Here is a 25,483-nt window from a genome sequence, read left to right as displayed (position 1 = left end):
AAAAAAAAAAAAAAAAAACGAAGCAAAAAACAATGCTTTATCACCATACCGCAAAACAAAAAATGGAATAACACGCGATCAAAAAGACGAATATAAATAAAAATGGTACCGCTGAAAACGTCATCTTGTCCCGCAAAAAACAAGCTGCCATACAGCTCCATCAGCTGAAAAATAAAAAAGTTATAGCTCTCAGAATAAAGCTATGCTAAAAAATATTTTTTTCTATAAAATTGCTTTTATTATGTAAAAGTGCAAAACATAGAAAAACTATATAAATGTGGTACCACTGTAAACGTACTGACCCGAAGAATAAAGCTGCCTTATCAATTTTACCACACGCGGAACAGAATAAAAAAAAACAAAAAAAACAATTCCTGAATTGTTGGTTTTTGTTTATTCTGCCTCCCAAAAATCGGAATAGAAAGCGATCAAAAAATGTCACGTGCCTGAAAATGGCACCAATAACAACGTCAACTCATCCCGCAAAAATCAAGCCGTCACATGACTGTCTGCCAAAATCTGGAAAAATTATAGCTCTCAAAATATGGCGATGCAAAAACTAGATTTTACAAAAAATGCGTCTTTTAGTGTGTGACAGCTGTCAGTCATAAAAACCCCATATGATTCTGGTATCGCTGTAGTCTCACCGACCCGAAGAATAAGGTTGTCTAATCACTTATACTGCATGAGGAACGGCGTAAAAAATAAACTCTCAGGTTAGGGTTGGGCTAGGGTTAGGGCTAGGGTTAGGGCTGGGTTTGGGGTTAGGGTTGTGATGGGGTTGGGATTTTTTTCAAAAGTAAGAAAAAAAGATGACGATATGGCGACTAGTGTTGAGTGCAAGAGCTCGCTACTTGAGTTTGCATCAGGTGCTCTGGTATGCATTGAGTATCGTGGGTATTTGAGCGACATGCTCGAGTCTCCGCCCCATATGCTTCGCGGCCAAAAGAACTTTGCGGGGATTGCCTGCCATGCACGAGCGATCCCCGCATGTTTTTTTTTTTGGGTGTCTAATAACCGTGAAACATGCAGGGCAGGGACTCGAGCATGTCACTCGAGCACACGCAGTACATGGTGCATACCTGAGTACCCGATGCACACTCAAGTAGCGAGCACTTGCGCTCAAGACTAATGACAACTTATTCAATATGATGACCTAATGTTATCAAATTCTGTGTCGTACCTCTGGGATCAAAAATGTTCACTATACCCCTTAATAAAATCCTTGAGGGGTATAGTTTCCAAAATGGGGTCACTTGTGGGGGAGCTCCACTGTTTAGGCACATCAGGGGCTCTCCAAACGCGACATGGTGTCCGCTAACAAATTGTATTGAAAATCGGCTCAAATTGTTAGCGGACGCCATGTTGCGTTTGGAGAGCCCCTGCGTGCCTAAACATTGGAGCTCCCCCACAAGTGACCACATTTTGGAAGCTAGACCCCCCCAAGGCACCTATCTAGATGCATAGTGAGCACTTGGAACCCCCAGGTGCTTGACAAATTGATTCGTAAAAATGAAAAAGTGTTTTTTTTTCCACTTTTTCATTTTTACGAATCAATTTGTGAAGCACCTGGGGGTTCCAAGTGCTCACTATGCATCTAGATAGGTGCCTTGGGTGGCCTAGCTTCCAAAATTGGGTCACTTGTGGGGGAGCTCCAATGTTTAGGCACACAGGAGCTCTCCAAACGCGACATGGTGTCCGCTAACAAATTAGAACCATGTCGCGTTTGGAGAGCCCCTGTGTGCCTAAACATTGGAGCTCCCCCACAAGTGACCCCATTTTGGAAACTAGACCACCCAAGGCACCTATCTAGATGCATAGTAAGCACTTGGAACCCCCAGGTGCTTCACAAATTGATTCGTAAAAATGAAAAAGTGTTTTTTTTTTCACTTTTTCATTTTTATGAATCAATTTGTCAAGCACCTGGGGGTTCCAAGTCCTCACTATGCATCTAGATAGGTGCCTTTGGGGGTCACTTGTGGGGGAGCTCCAATGTTTGGGCACATCAGGGGCTCTCCAAACGCAACATGGTGTCCGCTAATTATTCAAGCAAATTTTACAATCAAAAAGTCAAATGGCGCTCCTTCCCTTCCGAGCCCTGCCGTGCGCCCAAACAGTGGTTTTTCCCCACATATGGGGTATCTGCGTGCCTAGGGGAAATTGCACAACAAATTTTGGTGTCCATTTTTTCTTGTTACCCCTGTGAAAATAAAAAAAATTGGGTCTAAAGTAACATTTTTGTGAAAAAAGTTAAATGTTCATTTTTTTCTTCCACATTCAAAAAATTCCTGTGAAGCACCTGAAGGGTTAATAAAGTTCTTGAATGTGGTTTTGAGCACCTTGAGGGGTGCAGTTTTTAGAATGGTGTCACTTTTGGGTATTTTCTGTCATAAAGACCTCTCAAAGTGACTTCAAATGTGATGTGGTCCCTAAAACAATGGTTTTGTAAATTTTGTTGGAAAAATTAGAAATTGCTGGTCAACTTTTAACCCTTATAGCTCCATAACAAAAAAAATTTTGGATCCAAAATTGTGCTGATGTAAAGTACACATGTGGGAAATGTTATTTATTAAGTATTTTGTGTGACATATCTCTCTGATTTAAGGGCATAAAAATTCAGATTTTGAAAATTGCAAAATTTTCTAAATTTTCGCCAAATTTCCATTTTTTTCACAAATAAACGCAAGTGATATCGAAGAAATTTTACCAAAATCATGAAGTACAATATGTCATGAACAAACAATCTCAGAATCAGGGGGATCCGTTGAAGCGTTCCAGAGTAATTACCTCATAAATTGACAGTGGTCAGAATTGTAAAAATTGGCCTGGTCATTAACGTGCAAACCACCCTCGGGGGTTAAGGGGTTAAAGGACTTTATTCTGGGTGTTTGTGGTTTTTTTTAACTTTGACTATGGGGTTACTAATGGGGGTGTCTTATAGACGCCTCTCCATTACTAACCTGGGCTTGATGTCAGCTGGCATTATAAGCTGACATCAACCCCAGCCCTATTACCCCACTGCCACCACTACAGGGCAGTGGGAAGAGCAAGGCTAAGTGCCAGAATTGGCGCATCCTATGGATGCGCCATTTCTGGGGTGGCTGACGGCTGGTGTTTCTAGCCTGGAAGGGGGCCAATATTCATGGCACCCTTCCTGGGCTATTAATATCAGCCCCAGCTGTCTGCCTAGCCTTTGCTAGCTATTAAAATAGGGGGGACCCCACGTCATTTTTTGGGGGGTACCCATTTTAATATCTAGTAAAGGCTAGGTATTCAGCTGGGGGCTGATATTAGTAGCCTGGGAAGCTCCGTGGGTATTACCCCCTTCCCAGGCTTCAAACATCTGCCCCAGCCGTCTGCTTAAACTCCGCTAGAGACTAAAATTACGGGGAACCCCACGCCAATTATTTTTTTTAATAAATCCTTTATTTTAACACTAAATGACAAGTACAGTAATCAACACTATCACTGTACTTATTATATATGTGACTGACATGTTTCTATCTTTCTAATCTATGTGTGATGCTCTATTCTTTCTATTATAAATTGTCGGGTACCGATGCTGAATTGCAGGCCGGCTTTTTTAAAGAGACGGTGCATGAAAACACTATTTTTTTTTTAATAAATCCTTTAACACTAAATGACAAGTACAGTAACCAACACTGTCACTGTATTTCTTATATATGTGACTGACATGTTTCTATCTATCTAATCTATGTGTGATGCTCTATTCCTTCTTGTCTAAATTGTCGGGTACCGGTGTATGCCGCTGCTGAATTGCCGGCCGGCTTTTTCAAAGAGAGTGTCTTCTGAGCAGTTTGTCAGCTTTTGAACACCTTTGAAGGTGTTTTCTATGTGTTTCTATGTGTTTTTGTTTGCCTGCCATTGGTTTTAACGGTGTTCGACGGTGTTCTAAGGTGTTCGACGAACAGCTCCACGAACATCCAGGTGTTCGACGAACCGAACCGAACCCGAATACTACGGGGGTGGCTCAACACTAGTTATTATACCTGTTAAACGTCCACGTACTGTGTCTGGTCATTAAAGTGGAAAAGAGCCTGGTACTTAAGTGGTTAATCATGAACAAAAAAGAAAAATGTATGGAATGTAACCAAGCACCTTTAAATACTTGCTTAGCAGATTTTTGATCAAGAGTCAATGCAAATCTATGTTGCGATTATATTCATATAGTAGAATACTATATAGCATCATTATACTTTGCACATATACTGTAATACCGTATTCTTTCTATGGTTACTAATTAATACAAAAAAGGAAAATGGTATCATATGGTTATGACCATGTAAATCACACACAAACACACATATAACTCCACTACTGTACCTTGCTGTGTGTTTGCCATTCTCTTCTCCCTATACAATCTGCAGCTTTAAGCTTTACGTGCAGCAGACAGGGTCACTGACGATGAATGACAGTAGAGATTAACACTTTTATACTCATGTTATCGCCTCTTTGAACTCTTGGGTGTAACCTTTTACCAACTTTGTCAAACTCATCACTAAATTCCTTGTAACTGATTTGCTAATTCAGATCTTACTATCTACATCAGTACTTCTCTATAAATTACAGTGAAAAGCAAAGACAAATTTAAATTTCTTAATAAGTAGAAAATCTACTTAAAGTTGAATTTCCTGATATTCGCAGGTCCCAGTTAATTAGAAAAGAATGCGATTTTGATTCAAGAGGAATTAAACTTCATATACTTTCATTAACCCCTTAACTTGTTTTCACTGGACTGCCCCTTAATCACTTATCTTCAGAATAGGTGATCACTTCCCCATTCCGCAAATCAGTACACCCACCGACCAGAAAGTTTTTTACTTTTCTGACAGGGAACTTTTATCCCTGTTACAAAATGGAGCAGCAGATCGTACACCTCACGGCTTCTCCATTCATTCTCTAAAGCGCTGCCGGAAAAAAGCCAAGCATAGCACTTGGAGGTCCCATTGGAAATGAATGGAGGGGCAGTTGAGCACTCGCAATGTCGCTCCATTCTAAAGCGAACAAAGGTTGAACAAAAGTTGCCCCTTCTGCCAATTGCTGCAGGTCCCAATGGTCAGACCTCCACCATAAGGTCAAATGGAGCAAGATAGATGGTAGCTCCACCATATCACTGATCAATCACTGCTGCTGATACCTCTTCTGTCTCTCTCTCCCCTTACAAAGTGAATATCTGTATGTTACACGCACGCCGCTAGGTTCAGATAGATAGGTTCAGAGGTTGAGGTGCTGTGCTGCTGTATTTTTCCAGACACTTTTCCTCTTCTCCCTCTACACGCTAATTCCTGCTCAGGATTCCCTGTACGGGCTACCAATGTTACATGCACGCCGCCTAAGTTTAGATAGGGGCGTGACAGGTTTCATGAATTCGTTGGAATTCTGGGGGAATGGTTACTCAGGGCAACCATAGGCTGCAGCTTCTCTCAGGCACACGATAGATTCGGTTGCTGACCTTACACATCTGACAAGAGTCTTTTTCAACAGTTTAACAGTGGAATTTAATCTGAAGCACGGCCAGTGCAATTCAGGGATATTACAGCAGCAATCTTCATTACAGTACATTCTAATAAAGCAGGCACAGTGACGTCAGTTTCTTCAGTAGCATAATTCAGCACAGATTAGATCTCTTAGCCGCACACTTCTATGCATACACAACCACAGGCTTTTCATTCACAAGGACTCAATAGTACACAGCAATCTTTATCCTGCATGGAGATGGAGGGGGGGAGGGTTTGATGAGGGAGATGATCCCTATGACATGATTCCTTCCAGTCCATATCTTTCTGCCTGATAATACTCTGCACTGTTTGCTCAGGGAGTCTATCTGACCTTTGTTTAGCTTCCCTCTTGACCTGAATTCTGTTCTCTTGCCTTCTGTGATATACAGATCACACACCACCTTTCTCTTCGGCTCCAGCCAGACAGTAAACAACTTCCCCACAATCCCCCTGGGGCTCTGCTAAAGCACTCCCTGTCTCCTGTGACTGTGTTAACCCCTCTAGTTGCTGGATGCTTCTGGAGCACAACACTTCCTGTCTCCTGTTCTTTTGTTACTTCTAATAGTTGCTGGATGCTTTTGAAGCAACACCACTACTTCAGCATGTCACATGTATTTATTCCCAAGTGGTAAGTATTCTACTACTCTCATCTACGTCACTGCCGCAGTAGTACAACACATTGATATCTGGAGAATTTGTCCAATGTTTTAGGGCTTTCTCTTCCTATTTCTATGGCAGAGCTGCCATCATTCTGATGTCCTATCACTATCCTAAAATCACCCTAAAATGGCTGCAACATTCAATGCCTTGGCTTTAATGAAGGCTACGATAGTTCCTCTTGATTGGCTGCTCTATTGTCATGCTAGGTATGAGAAGAACCCAGCGTACAATGATGGGAAAAAGGGGGAAAGCCCAGCAACTAGGGAAAGGGGGAGTGGAGACCCCTAAGCAGATCTGACAACACCCTGACTCCCCTATTGTCTCTAAATAGGTTCCGCACCTATCGCCGAGCAGGATACCTTAGCCCTGGCTGTCCCTAGAGCTAGGCCTTAGGAAGGGAGGGGGAGGGGTGAGCATTAGTCAGCCCCACTAGTCAGCCCCTTGAAACTGATAAGGGGATACACTTAGCTTTGAGAAGACACCAGAGAGATCACGACTACAATCTACAAAGAAACTCCAAGAAGAATCTAGCTGATTACTAGAACTCCAGACCTGAACAGAAGAATTTACTCTATCACCAGCGATTCTCTGGAGAAACTGGGGGTATTTAAAGATCCAGCAAGGGTGTGTTAATTAGCAGCAGAAGATGGAGATCATCGCTGGGTCCTAGAGATGGAGGGATGATGAAAAGATCAAGAAGGGGTCTGCAAGGCCAAACGCAGCGACCTTCTACAGCCGGATCCACAATGACTGTCTGTCAAACCTGATACACTCGTGACATCTATACCATGTGATGTGATAGCTGCAAAACAAATTGTATAGTATACATGTATTTACTTGGTAGGTATAGTAAATATAAATGTAATTTTTCCAATGTATTATTACTTTTAATCATGATTTTACTTTTGCTATCCTGCTTTCAATTACATTTTTTAATATTTTAGTTTTATTTAGGCCACACATATTCATTATTAACTCATATATCAGAGATATTATAAATAGTATTATAATAATCTTTACTCTTACAGCTTTTATATGTGGGATATATGTATAAAAGGAATAAACATAATTTTATCAATAATTTTCAATTCTCCATTATGATTCCAGGGACATTTATATTACTTTTGGTAATTTGTTTTACCATTATTTCAGTCTTATTATAATCAAAATTAGTATAGTATTTAAATGTCTGTTAAAAATACGGTTATTTATTTTATACACAAGTTTCTTACTTGCATCCGATCACATCACTGACCTATCACGTGCTAACGGACGTGTCACTTTAAATTAGGACATCATGTGAAAAGGCTGTGATTATTAACCCCCTGGATCATGGTCCAGGGGCTCCCACTGTCTAGCAGTGTTCAAATCCCTTGACTAGAAAAGATATAACACAAGGTATTGACCACTGTTAGGGTTTGCAGTCACTTTCAGAGTTCTTCCCAGATAGCTACATTGTCTGATTTTATTGTAGATTTGTTTGCATTCTTCCAAGAGGAAATTATTTTCACAAGAGTTTCTTCTTGCCATAGGAATTATCCATCTGGAATATTTCTTCTAAGATCTGAAGGGTGGTAGCCATCCAGACTACTAAGTTAATAGTTGGTTTGGCTCTTACAACATCTTCATCTGGACCTCTAAATTTTCAGCAATCCAGATTGTTAGAAATGAGAAGTTTACACTTTGTCTGCTGACCTCCTATTATGCAACGTAAAATAATTTGTGATTTAAAAAAGTACTCAAAAGAAGTGTTGTTCTCCTTCCTGCAAAATCAAAACCTAGTCTCTATAATAGCCCAATATAAATACCTCTATAAATTTTATCAGTGAAGGCTTTTTTGCCCTCCCGGCAACTAAGAGAGATATTGGCATAGGACAGGGTATATACAATCCCCATTGCGGTTCCCCTGAGATGGTGGCAGAACTTGCTGCCAAACAAAACTATAGCACCTGTAGAATGTCGGAACTCCAATGGCTAAATATTCATATAAAGAAGGGAAAAACTGTAAAAACAAATCTGGTTATACTTTTAGATAAGTGGCATTATATGCGGTAATTTAGTCTATCAGCTGCATCGAAGGCCAGGGGGGTGTTACTGTTTTTATTAAGAAAGGCATGGACTGATGGAACATGGATATTTATGTATATATTTACTTCATTTATCCAGAATATGAAGTTACGTTCTGGACATCAATGCCACGGAGTTAGAATAAAATCAAAGAAGAACAACAAATTAAAGTTGCTAATAAAGTTAAACAAATGATATGATATTTTATCTCCCCTTCCCTTCACCCATATCCCTGTCCCCCCTAGCCTAAATGGACATAAGTCTGTCTTAAAGATTATATTAATGTGTATAACTATGCATACTGTGAATAACCAATAATTACGTAACTATTAGTGTTGAGCGAGCATGCTCGACACTGCTCGTTACTCGCCAGAGCATCTCACTACTCGAGATGTTCGGCGAGCACCGAGCATTTCCGGGTTACTCAGGCGGGGGTTCGGGTCTCCGCCCTGCACGTTTGGCACTCTTTACAGAACCAATGAACATGCAGGGATTGCCAGCCAGTCACTGTAATGCCGCAGCCATGTTGTTTGTGGGCATTACAGTGATTGGCTGGCCGCACAGCGTCACCTCGAGTATTTAAAACCGGGCGCCGCCATCTTGGACACAGTCGCTCCGGATCAGACAGTGTAGGGACAGCGCTGCAGAGCTAGGGAGAGATTTATACTGCAAAATAGTTAGTGTAGGGTCTCTAAAGCCTGCCAAATCAAACAAACAGTCCTTCTCAGGAATAATATCCATCCCAGATATCAGGCAGGCAGGCAGGCTGTATAGGAGATGCAGTGGTTATACCAACAAGCATTGCATTACAGTCCTGTGTGCTCCTGCTGGTCAAATTTCTAGACTTTGCCCCAGGTCTCAGGGGCCAGGAAAAATCCTTTTTTTTCATCTAAATCCTGCTTTTGTTTTTTTTTTCCTCAGTCTGACTGTACAATACCCTCCTCACCCTGATGCTCCTTCCTCCCACCATGCTGAGTGTCGTCAGACAGCAACTGATCCCACACTTGGACACTCTGAAGAGCTGTTCACTGGTCCATTTCCATATTTGTGCCCCTCGCCTGCTCCACTTGAAGTGGTGGAAGAGGAGATCCCATGTAGCGATGCCCAAATATTTGAACAGCCACGGCCACAGGAAGGCGACGCTGGCAATTTGTCACAAGAGGTGGACGATGACGAGACACAATTGCCACAAAGTGAGGAGGAGGACCGTGGTGCGAAAGTGGAAGAGGAGGAGGTGGTGGATGATCTAGTAACTGACCCAACGTGGCAGGAGGACACGCAGAGCGAGGCCAGCAGCACACAGGGGGAGGGAGGCAGAGTACCCCAACAGGCAGGAAGAAACAGTGGGGTGGCCGCAGACAGAAGGCGGGCAACCGTTCCCCGTAACACCAACACGATAGACATTGCCAGTACAACCGGTAGGTCTTCCAGATTCTGGAATTTTTTTAAAGACTCTGCTGATAACCCCAAAAAGGGCCATTTGTACCACCTGCCAGGCCAGCATCAGCAGGGGTGACAAAACTACCAGCCTGACCATCACCAGCATGATCAGGCACATGTCAGCAAAGCACCCGACTTTGTGGGGCGAACCCCAGGGTCCACGACCAGTGTCAGCGGGTGTCACCACTGCTTCTTCCGCTGTTGTGCGTGTAAGAGAACCCCCTGCTGTGCGTGCAAAGCAATCCCCTGTCCATACTGCATGCAAAGATGCCTCCTCCTCTCAGTCTTCACTTGTTATGGCAGTTTCTCAAGAAACAGCATCAACGTCCACGTCCACGTCCCACCGCAGCATTCAATTGTTCATATCCCAGACCTTTGAATGAAAGCGCAAATTCGCAGCCAACGCCCCACAGGCCACAGTCCTAAATTCGCACATTTCGTGACTGCTTGCATTGGAAATGCTGCCTTTTAGGCTGGTGGAGATGGAATCCTTCTGCAACCTTATGGCGGTGGCCGTCCCTCGGTACTCGGTCCCCAGCCGACACTATTTTGCTCGGTGTGCCATCCCCTCACTACACAAGCACGTGTCCCAAAACATCTGCCGTGGCCTCAACAACGCAGTTACTGGGAGAGTCCACCTGCCAACGGACATGTGGACAAGTGCTTGTGGCTAGGGACGGTACATCTCCCTGACGGCACACTGGGTAAACATAGTGGAACCGGGACCCAGTCGGACCTTGGGACAAAACACATCCTCCCCACACCGAGGATTGCGGGCCCTATGTCAGTCAGAGTTGCCCCCACAGTGTACAGCTCCTGCGCATCCTCCTCCTCCTCCTCATGTTCAGCCTCCATCTCAGATATCACCACATCAGTTACAAGCTGGAAGCACTGCAGTACTGCCTCAACCAAGCGGCAACAGGCTGTGCTGAAACTCATAAGCTTAGGTGATAAACCTCACACTGCTTGTGAGTTGTGGACAGCTGTGAAAGAGCAGGCAGATCTGTGGCTGAGACCGCTGAACCTACATCCAGACATGGTCGTGTGTGACAATGGCCGTAACCTGGTGGCGGCTCTGAGGCGAGGCGAGATCACACACGTACCATGCCTGGCTCATGTGCTTAACCTCGTGGCTCAGCGGTTTCTTAAATCGTACCCCAAGTTGCCAGATCTGCTCGTCAAAGTATGCCGCCTGTCAGCTCATTTTCAGAAGTCGGCTACAGCTTCCGCCACCCTTGCTGTGTTGCAGCAGCCTTTGCAGCTTCCAGCACACCGACTTGTGTGTGATATCCCCACACTTTGGAACTCTACCCTCCACATGTTGCAAAGGATTTGTGAGCAGAAGAGAGCAGTTGTGGAGTACCAGCTGCAACAAGGTCATCGATATTCAGGTGTAGATGACAACTGAATGGCATATAATCAGGATAATACCATGTGTTAAATGATTCTGGCCATTCAAGTGTTAAATGCACCCGCGGGGTGCCACTCACTCACACTGCCCAGTGTACAGGTATACGACTCTTTTACCACTTGATTTTTTGTGGTTAGCTGTGGTATGCAGCATTAGCTGTCCGGATGCATTTAACACATGAATGGCCAGAATCATTTAACACATGGTATTATCCCGATTATATGTATTTGCATTGTCTGGCCATTCAGTTGTCATCTACACCGGACTGCTAGATGACTTTCACCATATGTGACATATATCTATTATCATTGTTTTGAGGTATGTACCTGTTTTCTCATTCTAGTACTGTTCACTGTGCAGCATAATATGTATTCACTGTGATGCTATATGCTATTGTGTTTGGTCACTTCAGTGCGGCTTCCCTTCTGCATGTAGTGCCACTTTTTGTACCACAACACCAATAAAGGCTATTTATTCAATTCCTTTGTTTCCTTGGACCTATCATTCGGTGGTTCTCCAGTTTTTCATCCGTTACCAGTCTGGCACGCATGGCTGACTTTATGTTACGCTGCCTTAACCATGACCCTCGCGTTGTCAAAATGTTGGGTGACAGTCATTACTGGTTTGTGACACTTTTGAGGTGGAGAGGTCTACAAAAATGGGGCAGTACCAGAAGGCCCTTGCTGCAGAACTGTTAAAAAAACTCCCATCTGAACACGCTAGCGGCAGAGGTCACAGTTCGTTGATCAACCAAGGCGTACAGGCGAGAGAGACGCAACTCCAATCCAACAGAGGCAGGGGAACACTGTCAACATTCTGGGACAGTTTTCTGAGACCCTCCCAGCTTACAGGCCCTGAGGCGTGGGGTACTCTCACAAGGAGTGGAAAGTTTCAAAAGATGGTGAGGGAGTACCTTGCCGACCGTACCAGCGTCCTCTGTGATTCCTCTGTGCCTTTTAATTATTGGGTATCCAAGCTGGACACTTGGAATGAACTCGCTCTGTACGCCTTGGAGGTCTTGGCCTGCCCTGCTGCTAGCGTGTTATAGGGGCGTGTTTTTAGTGCCACTGGGGGAATTATAACTGATAAGCGCACTCGCCTGTCAACTGACAATGCTGACAAGCTGACCCTTATCAAAATGAACAAGGGCTGGATTGGGCCAGACTTCTCATCACCACCAAATGACAGCAGAGTAACATAAAATCAAATCCATTGTGTTATTTCGGGAGGTGAATTCCCATGCACCGCTTCACACCCACACATGGGTATACGCTTCCTCATTTAGGCTGTTTTTTGCTCTTCTCCTTATTCTCAGCCTCCACCACCACTATACCACCAGGGTGACCATGGTCTGTGTTGCCAGCATTACAAGTTCCTCCGTCCTAATTTTTGGCAGCTTTTGCTTGGAAGGCATAGGCAAAGACTATGGGAGACCCACTCCCCAATAATGGAAATAATGTTTTTAATATGCTGTACTGCATGGCTCTTGTAAGGGGCATTAAAATCGTCTTGTTAAGCTACTGTGACCTCCACGTCTCTTCCACGGGGCATTGTTATTGTCTTTTTATTCCACTGCGACCTCCACCACTCTTCCAAGGGGCATTAAAACCGTCTTGTTAAGCTACTGCGACCTCCACCACTCTTCCAAGGGGCATTGACATTGTCTTTTTATTCCACTGCGACCTCCACCACTCTTCCAAGGGGCATTAAAACCATCTTGTTAAGCTACTGCGACCTCCACGTCTCTTCCAAGGGGCATTGATATTGTCTTTTTATTCCACTGCGACCTCCACCACTCTTCCAAGGGGCATTAAAACCGTCTTGTTAAGCTACTGCGACCTCCACCACTCTTCCAAGGGGCATTGACATTGTCTTTTTATTCCACTGCGACCTCCACCACTCTTCCAAGGGGCATTAAAACCATTTTGTTAAGTTACTGTGACCTCCACGTCTTTTCCAAGGGGCATTAAAACCATCTTGTTAAGCTACTGCGACCTCCCGTCTCTTCCAAGGGGCATTAAAACCATCTTGTTAAGCTACTGCGACCTCCACCACTCTTCCAAGGGGCATTGATATTGTCTTTTTATTCCACTGCGACCTCCACCACTCTTCCAAGGGGCATTAAAACCGTCTTGTTAAGCTACTGTGACCTCCACGTCTCTTCCACGGGGCATTGATTTTGTCTTTTTATTCCACTGCGACCTCCACGTCTCTTCCAAGGGGCATTAAAACTGTCTTGTTAAGCTACTGTGACCTCCACGTCTCTTCCAAGGGGCATTTAAACCGTCTTGTTAAGCTACTGTGACCTCCACGTCTCTTCCAAGGGGCATTTAAACCGTCTTGTTAAGCTACTGTGACCTCCACCACTCTTCCAAGGGGCATTGATATTGTCTTTTTATTCCACTGTGACCTCCACGTCTCTTCCAAGGGGCATTTAAACCATCTTGTTAAGCTACTGTGACCTCCACGTGTCTTCCAAGGGGCATTTAAACTGTCTTGTTAAGCTACTGTGACCTCCACCACTCTTCCAAGGGGCATTGATATTGTCTTTTTATTCCACTGTGACCTCCACCACTCTTCCAAGGGGCATTAAAACCGTCTTGTTAAGCTACTGCGACATCCACCACTCTTCCAAAGGGCATTGATATTGTCTTTTTATTCTACTGTGACCTCCACGTCTCTTTCAAGGGGCATTTAAACCATCTTGTTAAGCTACTGTGACCTCCACGTCTCTTCCAAGGGGCATTAAAACAGTCTTGCTAAGCTATCGTGACCTCCGCGTCTCTTCCGAGGGGCATTGATATTGACTTTTTATTCCACTGTGACCTCCACTACTCTTCCAAGGGCCATTAAAACTGTCTTGTTAAGCTACTGCGACCTCCACCACTCTTCCAAGGGGCATTGATATTGTCTTTTTATTCCACTGTGACCTCCGCGTCTCTTCCAAGGGGCATTAAAACCGTCTTGTTAAACCACTCTGAACTCCACAGCTCTTCCAAGGGGCATTGAAATGTTGTTTTTAATAACTCTAACCTCCACGACTCTTCCAACGGGCATTGCATTTCCTCCTAATTTTAGTCAGCTTTTGCTTTTCAATGCATAGGCGAACACTAAGGGAGACCCACTCCGCAATAATGGGTAGAAGATTTTTAGTACGCTGTAATCCACGTCTGTTTCAAGGGGCATTGCAGTTCCTCATAATTTTTGGAAAGCCTTCCATTCACTGCTTAGGCCAACAGTGTACAGGAGACCCAGTTGGTATAAATGGAAAAAACGGTTTAGTGAAAGGCCCTCTGACCTCCATGTCACTTCCAAGGGGCATTGGAGTGCCTCAAAAATTTTGGTAGGCATTGCACTCACTGTATGCCCTATAACTGTGTAGCCGAACCGCTCCTTTTGGTACAGAAACATATCCAACAAGACATGTGTGGTTGACTGGCCTGATATTGATGTGAATGGTCTCGGTTCCTCCTGCTCTTTCTCCTTTGCCACCACCTCATCCATCATTCATCACCTGAAGCTTTGTTTTAACGGGAGTCATAGAACTGGGATAGTAGCAGGAAAACATCCAGCAATCCTCGGAGGAGGTAGGATATGCGCCAAAACGCTGACCACCTCAGGCCTAGCCAATACTACATACATGCGCTTGCATTCCAAGGAACAGAAAGCTAAGGAGATGGATGGCCTCATGATCATGAATAATTTACTCGTTGTGTTGGAGGCCGACCACTGCTGCTGTCTACCTTCTGAACTTTGTGTTGAAGCCTGATTGACCCGCAATCCTCTATGTCTGGAGGACGTGTTGCATCCCAGTGTCCAACTGTGTCCCGGCTTCCACAATGTTAACCTAGTGTGAAGGCGTCAGTGAGATGGACTATCCCTGGCCACATTCACTTGTCCACGTGTTTGTGGTTAGGCTGTCCTTCAAATAGGGGCGGCTGGGGACCATTTATGGACACCCGGCCGCCCCCAGGCGGCTGGGGACCGTGTGTGGGCACCTGGCCGCGGGGCAGCTGGGGATCGAGTATGGACACCCGGCCGCCCCCTGGCAGCTGGGGATCAAGCGTGGACACCCGGCCGCCGGGCGGCTGGGGACTGAGTATGGTTACCAGGCCGCCAATGCAGCCATGACGTGGTGGCCAGATTCCGCCTCCACATGCCTAAAAGGCCCAATTTCAAGTGCAAGCAAGCTAGCAGTATGGCATTGCAGCCTGGGGGTGGGTGGGTGGCAGGCTGCACACTTACGCTTGCATTTCAAGAAAGCAAAGCAGATGCTAACTTCTAGCATCATCATCATGCTCCTCACCTTGGCACTCTCAACTCCCCTGATGGAGAAGCCAGGGCCCACCGGAGGAGTCTGGTTGTCTGGTGGGCTTGGCCAATGCTGCCCTAAAGCAGGCCAGGCTAAGAAAATTGTGGGGAAGGTTACCGGGACAAATAGGGGCGGCTGGGGACCGAGTATGGACACCCGGCCACCCCCTGGCTGCTGGGGACCGAGTGTGGACACCCGGCCACCGGGCGGCTGGGGACTAAGTATGGATACCAGGCCACTGACGCAGCCATGACGTGGTGGCCGGCGTCTGCCCCCACAAGCCTAAAAGGCCTCATTTCAAGTGCAAGCAAGCTAGCAGTATGGTATTGCAGCCTGGGGTGGGTGGGTGGGTGGCAGGCTGCACACTTACTCTTGCATTTCAAGAAAACAAAGCAGATGCTAACTTCTATCATCATCATGCTCCTCACCTTGGCACTCTCAACTCCCCTGATGGAGAAGCCAGGGCCCACCGAAGGAGTCTCGCTGTCTTGTGGGCTCGTCCAATGCTGCCCTAAAGCAGGCCAGGCTAAGAAAAGTGTGGGGAAGGTTACTGGGACAAATAGGGGCGGCTGGGGACCAAGTATGGACACCCGGCTGCCCACCTGGCGGCTGGGGACCAAGCGTGGACACCCGGCCGCTGGGCGGCTGGGGACTGAGTATGGATACCAGGCCGCCGACGCAGCCATGACGTGGTGGCCAGATTCCGCCTCCACATGCCTAAAAGGCCCAATTTCAAGTGCAAGCAAGCAAGCAGTATGGTATTGCAGCCTGGGAGTGGGTGGATGGCAGGCTGCATGCTTACGCTTGCACTGCAAGGAATGGGGGAGATACAATGGAACACTGCCCTGGGACAAGGACTTGCAAGTCTGATGCGGCAAGAATCACTTCTGATGGGCACACTTTTAGGCAGTGACCTGGGTGTCAGAGATGCTTTCAGGGGTCTTCCCAATGCTGTTCCCATGTCTTTTCAGCACTGTATGCATGTGTGTGTCACACCGCACATGGGCAGATAAGGTTGTAAAATGTTAAAATGACATTTAACCGTGAATGCATTTGTCACGGTTGAAAGCAATACAAAAGTGCAAAAACGCATACAAAATGCTACTTGTGAACATAGCCCAAGGGGTGGAAGAATATTTTGGTTTTTGGTTATTTATTTTACCTTATACACAAGTCTTTACCCTGGAAAGGATGTTCCTTAACATATTTCACAGGAAAGCACTTTCAGTTTCGTTTTTGAACGTTTTATTGTGAGCCCATAAAAGTGGCTTAATACCTCTGACCACATTGTTGACAGCAGTAACCTGGGGGTCAGAAATGCTTCCTGGGGCGATGCCCATGCTGTCCCCATGTCATTTGAGCACTGTTACTATCGTTTTGGGCACTTTTTAGGCTTTCTACAGACTGCCGGGGGTGCCGCCGCAAAAATGCTCGGGTCTCCCATAGACTAACATTGGGCTCGTTGCTCTGGTCGAGCACCCGAGTATCACGGTGAGCTCGGCCCGAGCTTCGAGCACCCGAGCATTTTAGTGCTCGCTCAACACTAGTAACTATGCATAAAGTAGAACACCATACTCATTCATACCAAATTGAAAGACAACATGGAAGCATTCATTAAATGAATGCTTGATGCACCAATTCCTACTGACCTGAGCACTCCTACACTCAGCAGCCTAAGGCGGTTTTAATAAGCTGGATCCTCCTTGTCCCATACACTGTAGGGCTTTCAGCCCAGGAGAGGCATCATAATCAGGTTAGGTCCCCAACAATAAGGTACACCTTGTCGATGGCTCTTGGGCTCTAATGAATTGGCCAATTTATGCGCTAATTACCTTTATTTTTTGTGTAGCAATTTTTTTTGTAGCAATATTGCAGTTCCATTTTTCTATATTTCATATGTACATATTATAGCATTCACCTATTTTATATGACAGTAATACAGTTCCAATTTTCTAGATTCAATATTTTGCATTTCAGAGTGCAGCTATTTTTCTTAGTTTTATTGACTTAGTTGTCCTAGCTTGTACCTGTACACATTAGTTTGGATGTGACGGTCATTTTTTTTCTGTTTGATGCACCATGAACGCAAGTTTGTTGCCGTTAACTGGGCAGTGTGGGCACCCCATTAAGATGTTAATTTGTGGCCATGCTAGATAAATGGTTTGGTCCAACTTTACAACATCTATAGATGGTCAACTGGTGACTATAACAATATAAGAAGAGAAAGTTGCTTAATGCACAAATTTTAGCGTCTTCTGTTCCTAAGACTTAATGAAGTTTACAGCTAACTTACTGAATGTATACTAGGAAGAAGTGAATGTAATACTTTACTTGTAGAATTATTTTTGGAGCCGTTTCACCAAAAGTTAATTCTAAAATTATTCATAAAAATCTACTATGTAAAGAATTTAAGGGTTTTAACTTCAGATTTAATTATCCAGTAGAGGTGAGAGCAGTAGTAGTGCTCTATAATAGTGAATCTTTCTCACCCCCACTGGGAGCTATCAATAGCGCTATGCTTATTTGAACACTACTGTATATGTGGCAAGTGGGGGTGAGTAGCACTTGCCACATACAGTGCTCAGATGGGCACAGTGCTATTGATAGCGCGCAGTGGGGGTGAGAAAGATTCACTTATTATAGAATACTACTGCTCCTCTCACCTTTACTGAAAGGAAAAAGGAACCTTTTATGCTCTATATCACTTCCAGGGATATGGTTACGCATTTTAATGCCAGCCCCTTGCTGCCCTCTGCCCTTTGTGTCATCAGGAACTCAATACATTAACCATTAACCAAGACAGTGCAGCTCTTACTGCTAATGAACTGCACCTCAGATCTTCTAACTGCTAGCAGTGGCATCTCATTGGGCATTATGTGACTGGGGCAATTTTCAGAATAAATATTCATAAACTCACATAATTGATGCTATGTTCCTGTTGTTATGATGTCACAAGCACACAGGTAGTGAAGAAACCAAGGGGACAAAAACCTGAACCTGATAGATCCCTGTTCAGACCCTGCTCTGCCCTACTCTGACCCCGGTCTGTCCCTTTCTGACCGCGGAGGTTGGCACCCTAAGATAATGCAATGGTGCACCCACTTGACGCCAGTTCAGCCTGAATTCCCCTAACAGCTTCTAGAATAGTTATGCCTGTGTAGCAACTCACTAGGGAAAATAGGTATACACTAAAAACTGCAACTGACCCTATCGGGGTTCCAGTATAAACTAGATATCCCGACACTGCAGTTCCTAGGGGAGCCTGCGGGTGCAGAGATTAACCTAACTACAGACCAAGAGATGGCAACTCTTGCTTAAACTGCCTAAAAGTAATCTCCGGTCCTCCCAAGACCTCCTTCTCTCCTCCACACTTATTCGTTTCTCACCCAATCGCCTCCAAGATTTCTCCCGAATATCCCCCGTCCTATGGAATTCTGTGCCTCAACACGACCGATTAGCCACCACATTCGGATCCTTCAGACAGAGCATGAAAACCCATTTCTTCAAGAAAACTTACAACCTGCAATGACCACGCGGCCTCCTCACCACCACCAGTGCTACCACAACCCCGTCAACCTACTGTCTCCTTCCCCATCATCCTGTAGAATTTAAGCCCACAAGGGCAGGGTCCTCTTCCCTCTGTACCAGTCTATCATTGTTAATTTGTTTATTTTAAGTGATATCTGTATTTTGTATGTAACTTCTTTCGCATTTACAGCACCATGGAATCAATGATGCTATATAAATAAATAATAATAATAAAAGGCCCACGAGTTGCTTCACATTCCTCCTAAAGAACCAGAGGGCAGAGCAGAGTGTGGGAGAAGTGTGCTGAACAAAGGAAAGATCCCAGAGGGAGTAAAGTAAATGACGAAATAACAAACAAAGAATAAAGTAAGTAGTGTTAACAAATATACTGCCTACTTCCTAATGATAAAAAGAAGATAGGTGCAAAGAAACAGCAAAGTGAAAATCCTTTGCTGAAATCTCACAGACTGGCTCCAAACATCAACAGAAAGTCCTAACATCCAAATTAATCTATCACCAACAGGAAACACCAGTAAGGGGACATATAAAGCTGCACCCAAAAGGTGATAGGATGAGAAATGAAAACACCTGTGATAAACTGGGCAGACTGCAGCCAGAAAAGCAGAACTCAAACACCCAGAGAAAGGCATCAAAGCCAGGAGCATGACACCTATTTATTGGTATATGTTGCATATCTGTTGCACTTATATTGCAACAACACACTTCACTAAGAAACATGTACTTAACACAGCTGGCAATACACAAGATAGCACAAAGCACAACAAAACATATGTATAAAATGGCCTTGTATTAACAAGTCAACTTAGACAACAAGATATAATCCCCACCACAAGAGAATGAATAACTCATAACAAAAATATGGCATTCCTTGATAGCTCCGAAACGTAGTAGGGTTTTTGTGGCATAAGCCCTTAATTTTAAAGTACATAATGATGGCTATGCTAAAAGAAGGTCTCTGAACACACTGCATTATACCCTACTGCTTTTGGGGTTGCGAAACCAGTTATAATGTCCATGCTGATGCCTGCTTTATACAGAAATGGCCATGATGGGTATTTGGGCATCATAACTGAAAAAGCAAAGAAAAAAGAGGAGGCCAAGCTGGTTCTCTTAAATAATGTATTGTTTCGGAATCTTTTGGTCCTGACAATTGTATAGATACTATGTTGACATGTACCACGTAGATAAGTACAACCCTTGATGATAATTATATTTTTTAATGGCTGTGCCTACTAATGGTCCTGTCACACTGCAAAAAGTCTTCGGGAATGGTTTGCTGAAAATGACAAATTTCAAGGTATTTACTTTGCTATAAAAGTCAAGAATCTGTGGGCTGTGCTGGAAAAACAAGTCCTATCCATGAAGACCCTTTTAAAGAATTTACCACTAATGTCTTGGGTGCCAGATACCAAGGACACCTTCGAAAGTCATGTAGAGTCTAATCCTCGGAGCTGGTTTGGCAGTACAAGAAGGATCTGCACATTAGACAAATGGATTTCATGTTTCTGTATGTTTTGGACGTAGAGACAGGTGAGAAGAGCTGACAACACATTAGTAAATATGAGTTCCTTATAAGAGCATTTAATAATGGGTGATCTATTTAATGTTTCACAAAATTTCATAAGAAATAACATGCATGGGCTTGTAATGGGACATTGATGTGGCATATGGTGGTTATTCTCATAACAAATGTGATGTGTATGTTGTAAGAAAAAACAAGCTTACAAGCATGAACAATGTTCTGATAATTCTTCAGAAAATATATTATATTAATATAAAGATACAGGGGTTAACTTACGAATACTCATGTCTTCTACCGAGGATGTCTCTCTGCCTCTGTAAACGTGCAGTTAGGAATTGACAAACCATGTAAAGGTACAATCTCAAAGTTCAACGACATTGTAAAAATGCAGAAGGGAAATGTATCTTTGGAATGTCAGTATTTGTGATTGTCAGTATTGTTTGCTTTTCTCTGATCCGCTGAAAACTGAAATCAATCTTATCTAATCTAACCAGTCTTATCTATCTATCTATCTATCTATCTATCTATCTATCTATCTATCTATCTATTTATCTATCTATCTATTTATCTATCTATAGGCTTTTTTTAATATAGGCATTGAGCTTCGGGGTTACACAGTTCTACATAAGGCAATAAGCTTGATGGTTTCAATAATTGTTAGCAATCTCTTCAGCATTTTCTGGGTCAATCTGTATACTTCTCAGCACATACTACCAGTATTTGTCACAACCCCTCTAACTATCACTGACTGGTGTGTGAATGTGGCATAAGACTGTATGTAACCAGGAAGCTCTTTGCCTCCCTGTGAATAAAGTTGTTGAACTCTCATCTGTATAAACCTGCATTTCTTATAAAAAAAAAATGAAGAAATATCCAGCTCCTACAATCCAATAAAATGCAAGAGAGCTTTATTAAGCATTCAATAAAAATATTCACAAGGCACTGGTGTAGAAATGCATTGCGTTTCAGTTCATTTGTGATTAGAGATGAGCAAACCCGAACTTAAAAGTTTGGGTTCCTACTGAACAGTCAGTGTTTGGTGCTAAACGGCGAACACGGACTTCTCCTGGAAGTCCATTGCAATGTTTGGAGTTCCAGAGGCAGTCTGTTACAGAGAATGAGAGAGAAATTTTCCAGCTCAAAAGTTCAGGTCCTCATTATTTTCAATGGGGTTCAACTTCGGATAAAGTTCTAATACCAGAACCAAACTTTGGAATAAAGTTTGGGTAAGGTACCTGAACCCGAGCTTCCAGGAGTCCGCTCATCCCTACTTGTGATCCTTTTTCTTTGCTATGAAGAAGGATCATAAGTGATCAGGAACGTGTTGCATTTATATACCAGTGTGGAGACTCACTCTGTTACCCATGACCACTACATCCTAAATTTTATTTAAAGGAGCGTACCACCCTATCAACAAACTGGTACTCACACACAATTACCGAGACCCTATCTACTAGTCACCAGGCCAGAGATCATTTAAAAAAAGGCTATTTCTTGGATCTAGCCATGTATTGCATTGTCACCCATGCATTTCACTCAACATTATGTAATGCTGTATTTATCTGGTAGCTGTAGGACTGGCCCAAAGGGAAAAATTACAGTAAATAAGGAAATAATGCTAAGACAGGGCATAGGACATGTGTCCAATTAGTGAACACATCCATGCCTAGAGGGAATCCCTTGTGTAGACACAGGGCCGAGTGGGAGATATAGGAGATCCGGAGTGACAAGAGAAAGAAGCAGCTCTTGTCATGGCTGGGATCTGCTGACAGTGGCCTGAGGAAAATACAGAAGGCAATATCCTTAGAGACAGTGCATATGTGTGGAGACACCATGACCAAAGGTTCTTGTTCCAGTGAGAGAAGCACAGAGAATGTATGAGGTTGGCAAAGGTCTGATCGAGGAACTCCTGATATTTGCATGAGACAATGTCTAAATTGCAAGGCTCTAGAGTGTTGTGAACTGTACAAGGAGGGCCATAACAATCCTGTCAGAGCAACCCTCTGGTTCTAGAAGACAACTATCATTACTGACATCTACCCAGGTGGAGACTTTTTCATTATTGGTTAGCTGGTAAAAAATATGATACCTTCATCTGATTATAGAGAGTAAATTTTGCACTTTATAAAGAGCTGTGACCACTAAGCATCGCACTTCCTCATGATTGAGAAAACAAGACTTAGATATTGCACCAGGTATGGCACATCTACCTATACAAGAGCTCAGAAAACCTGTCTTCCTATTACTCAAGAAGCCCATCCAACCCTATCTCATGGTCTCTATGTGAAAGGGTTCGGTAAACTTGGGTCCTGTTATGATAGTATAGCAACTCACTCAGGAAAATAGGTAACTCACTAAAAACCATAACTGCCCTGTTCCTGTACAGTCTATAAATCCGGACCAGCAGTAACAGGTGGTTTCTACATAATCTGAGATAGTGCTAACCACAGACTAAACAATGGCAACTCGGACCTATGCTGCCTGAAAAGCCATTGAGCGCTTCACGTTCCTCCTAAAGAATTGGAGGGCAGAGCAGAGTGCAAAATACCTACAGAAGGGAAAGTGTGCTGAAATATAAAGATCCCAGAGTGAGTAAAACAAACCACAAAAGACAAAATAAAGATTAAGTACGTACTGTTAAAAAATATGCCGCCTACTTATTAAAAAGAAACAGAAGATAGGTGCAGGGTAAAGAACATAAACAGCAAAGAGATAAACCCTAGCTGGTCTTTCACTGACTGGCTTAAACTACAACAGTATGGCTGGACATCCAAATGAGACTATCACCAGCAGGAAATACGAGCAGGGAAAAAGTATATAAAGCCGCACACGAAAGGTGATAAGGCACACAAATAAGTAAATTAAAACACCTGTTCCCTAAAAATACTGAAGCAAGGATAACAGAAACTGTGGCTCGGCAGACAGAGAAGCCGACCACAAAGCACAGGCTCAACGGTTCAAACCCAGTCACATGACAGGTCCATAAGGACATAATGTATTTTTACAAGGAATGCAAAGTTCCTGCTGGTGGACAAAATGTACGTATATACAGTTATTAATCATTTATGTATGTATTTATTTAAATCTAACTGCCATATTGGAGATATGATGCATAAAACTTTTTTCATATGCTGGTTTCCAATTCCAGTTATTCTTATGTTGTGCTATAAAGTTTATGACCTACATTATATCGTTTCGAGCAGAGCTTTACTAATTTTGGACCTTGATCATAGGCGTGCACAACACATTACATTTAAGGGTGTGTCTCTAGTAATGCAGTCCTAACTTTACAGCATGTAAGATCCCTGAAAAGTTAGGTATGAAGCATGATGATATGGTAATATAATGAAGTCTAATGTATATGTAAAAGTAGTCTGTTTTAGGCATCACTAATCAATTGATTTGTGGAAGAATGATGGTGGGCAAGCAAAAACACAGCATTGTGGTAAACTCCAAGCACTAATTAGGATTTGGCCCAGAAGTCTTGAAAAATAAGGGTCAACCCTTTAAATATTGCTTGATGGATTTGATAATAATAGTGTAAAAACTTATAAAATGCTGATAATTGCACATCAATAACCACAGGAGCATCTAATTACAAGATCTAAAAACACAGAAGCAGCAAACTTTGTGAAAACTAAAATTTGTGACAATCTCAAAACTTTTGGCCACGATTATTAATAAGAACCTTATAGCATTTCACTGGGGTGCACGATTTACATTCCAAGTTAACCAACTTACAGACATTAATTTAGGATAAATTATCTGAAGCTGTTTCTGTATTCGCCTATAAGGGAGTTGTCTCCATTTGTGTTGTGTATGGGTGAAACAGCTTTATAATAAGAGATTAAATATAATAGGATGTAGTGGACCTTAATAGTGTACCTTAATGGTAGAGTTGTTCTCCACTTAGGGAATGTGGAAGGATGTAAGGCTACACAGTAGTCAATTGAAAAGCTTTGTTTATGAAGAGGCACAAATTGTGGTACCGTCTTACATAAGGCAAGCAGCTTAATGATATCAACAAACTCACATGTAGTTTAATCAATTGTCCTATGTATTATACACCTTTTCTGGATGTGGACTTTGCTCCCCTCACCCCAGTTGGATGAACCCTGCTGTGCGCTACGTCTGATTTTGCAGATGGTCCGGCATGATCCCATGTGATCATCTGCTTGGACCTGTTAAAACTTTCTATTTAGACGTTCTAGTTGCTCTGGAGTTCTGTCTGCTACCTGTTTCCGATCTTCCAGGACTTCTGCTACCTGTTCCTGGTCTTACAAGGCTTCTGCTACCTGTTTCTGGTCTTCCAGGACCTCTGTTTTCTGTTACTGGTCTTCCAAGGCTTCTGCTACCTGCTCCCGGTCTTCCAGGACCTCTGCTAGCTGTTCCAGTCTTCCTGGACCTCTGCTGCCTGTTCCCAGTCTTCCAGGACCTCTGATATCTGTTCCTGGTGTTCCAGGACCTCTTCTACCTGTTCCCAGTTTTCCAGGACCTCTTCTACCTGTTTCCAGTCTTACAGGACCTCTGCTACCTGTTAACTGTCTTCCAGGACCTCTGCTGCCTGTTCACAGTCTTCCAGGACCTCTGGTGCCTGTCTGCGGCCTTACAGGACCTCTGCTACCTGTTCCCAGTCTTCCAGGACCTCTGCTACCTGTCTCCTGTCTTCCAGGACCTCTTCTATCTGTTCCTAGTCTTCCAGGACCTCTGCTGCCTGTCTGCGGTCATCCAGGACCTCTGCTACCTGTTACCGGTCTTCCAAGACCTCTGCTACCTGTTCCCAGTCTTCCAGGACCTCTGATGCCTGTCTGCGGCCTTCCAGGAACTCTGCTACCTGTTCCCGGTTTTACAGGACTTCTGCTGCCTGTTTCTGGTCTTCCAGGACCCCTTTTACCTGTTTCCCACATGCCTCAATTGCCTGTTGCACCGATGTCATGATGCCCATGTAGAGCCACCTCACCCAGAGAGAGAGCTTGACAATATGAATGCAAAATACCGCTGAC

The 25,483-nt window shown here is 43.7% G+C and overlaps 1 protein-coding gene across 3 annotated transcripts in view; it reads right to left on the bottom strand.

Annotated features, from left to right (window-relative positions):
* The window catches only part of LOC141173864 (protein-glutamine gamma-glutamyltransferase 5-like), a 79,495-nt gene extending 58,608 nt beyond the window's left edge, over window positions 1–20,887 (bottom strand). For 2 of the 3 annotated variants that reach the window (XM_073658379.1, XM_073658381.1), the window contains exon 1: window positions 4,345–4,500. In XM_073658379.1, coding sequence (XP_073514480.1) covers window positions 4,345–4,363 — 19 coding nt within the window. In that variant the 5' untranslated portion in view covers window positions 4,364–4,500. Of the gene's footprint in view, window positions 1–4,344; window positions 4,501–20,756 lie in introns of those variants that run through there. The other variant, XM_073658380.1, reaches the window with a different exon arrangement.
* Between the last annotated feature and the right edge of the window lie 4,596 nt (window positions 20,888–25,483).

This window comes from Phyllobates terribilis, unplaced genomic scaffold (genome assembly GCF_046119375.1).
Source record: "Phyllobates terribilis strain yellow unplaced genomic scaffold, ASM4611937v1 Scaffold_13__5_contigs__length_258822181, whole genome shotgun sequence".
Lineage (NCBI taxonomy): Eukaryota > Metazoa > Chordata > Amphibia > Anura > Dendrobatidae > Phyllobates > Phyllobates terribilis.
This window is presented reverse-complemented; position numbering and strand designations above follow the sequence as displayed.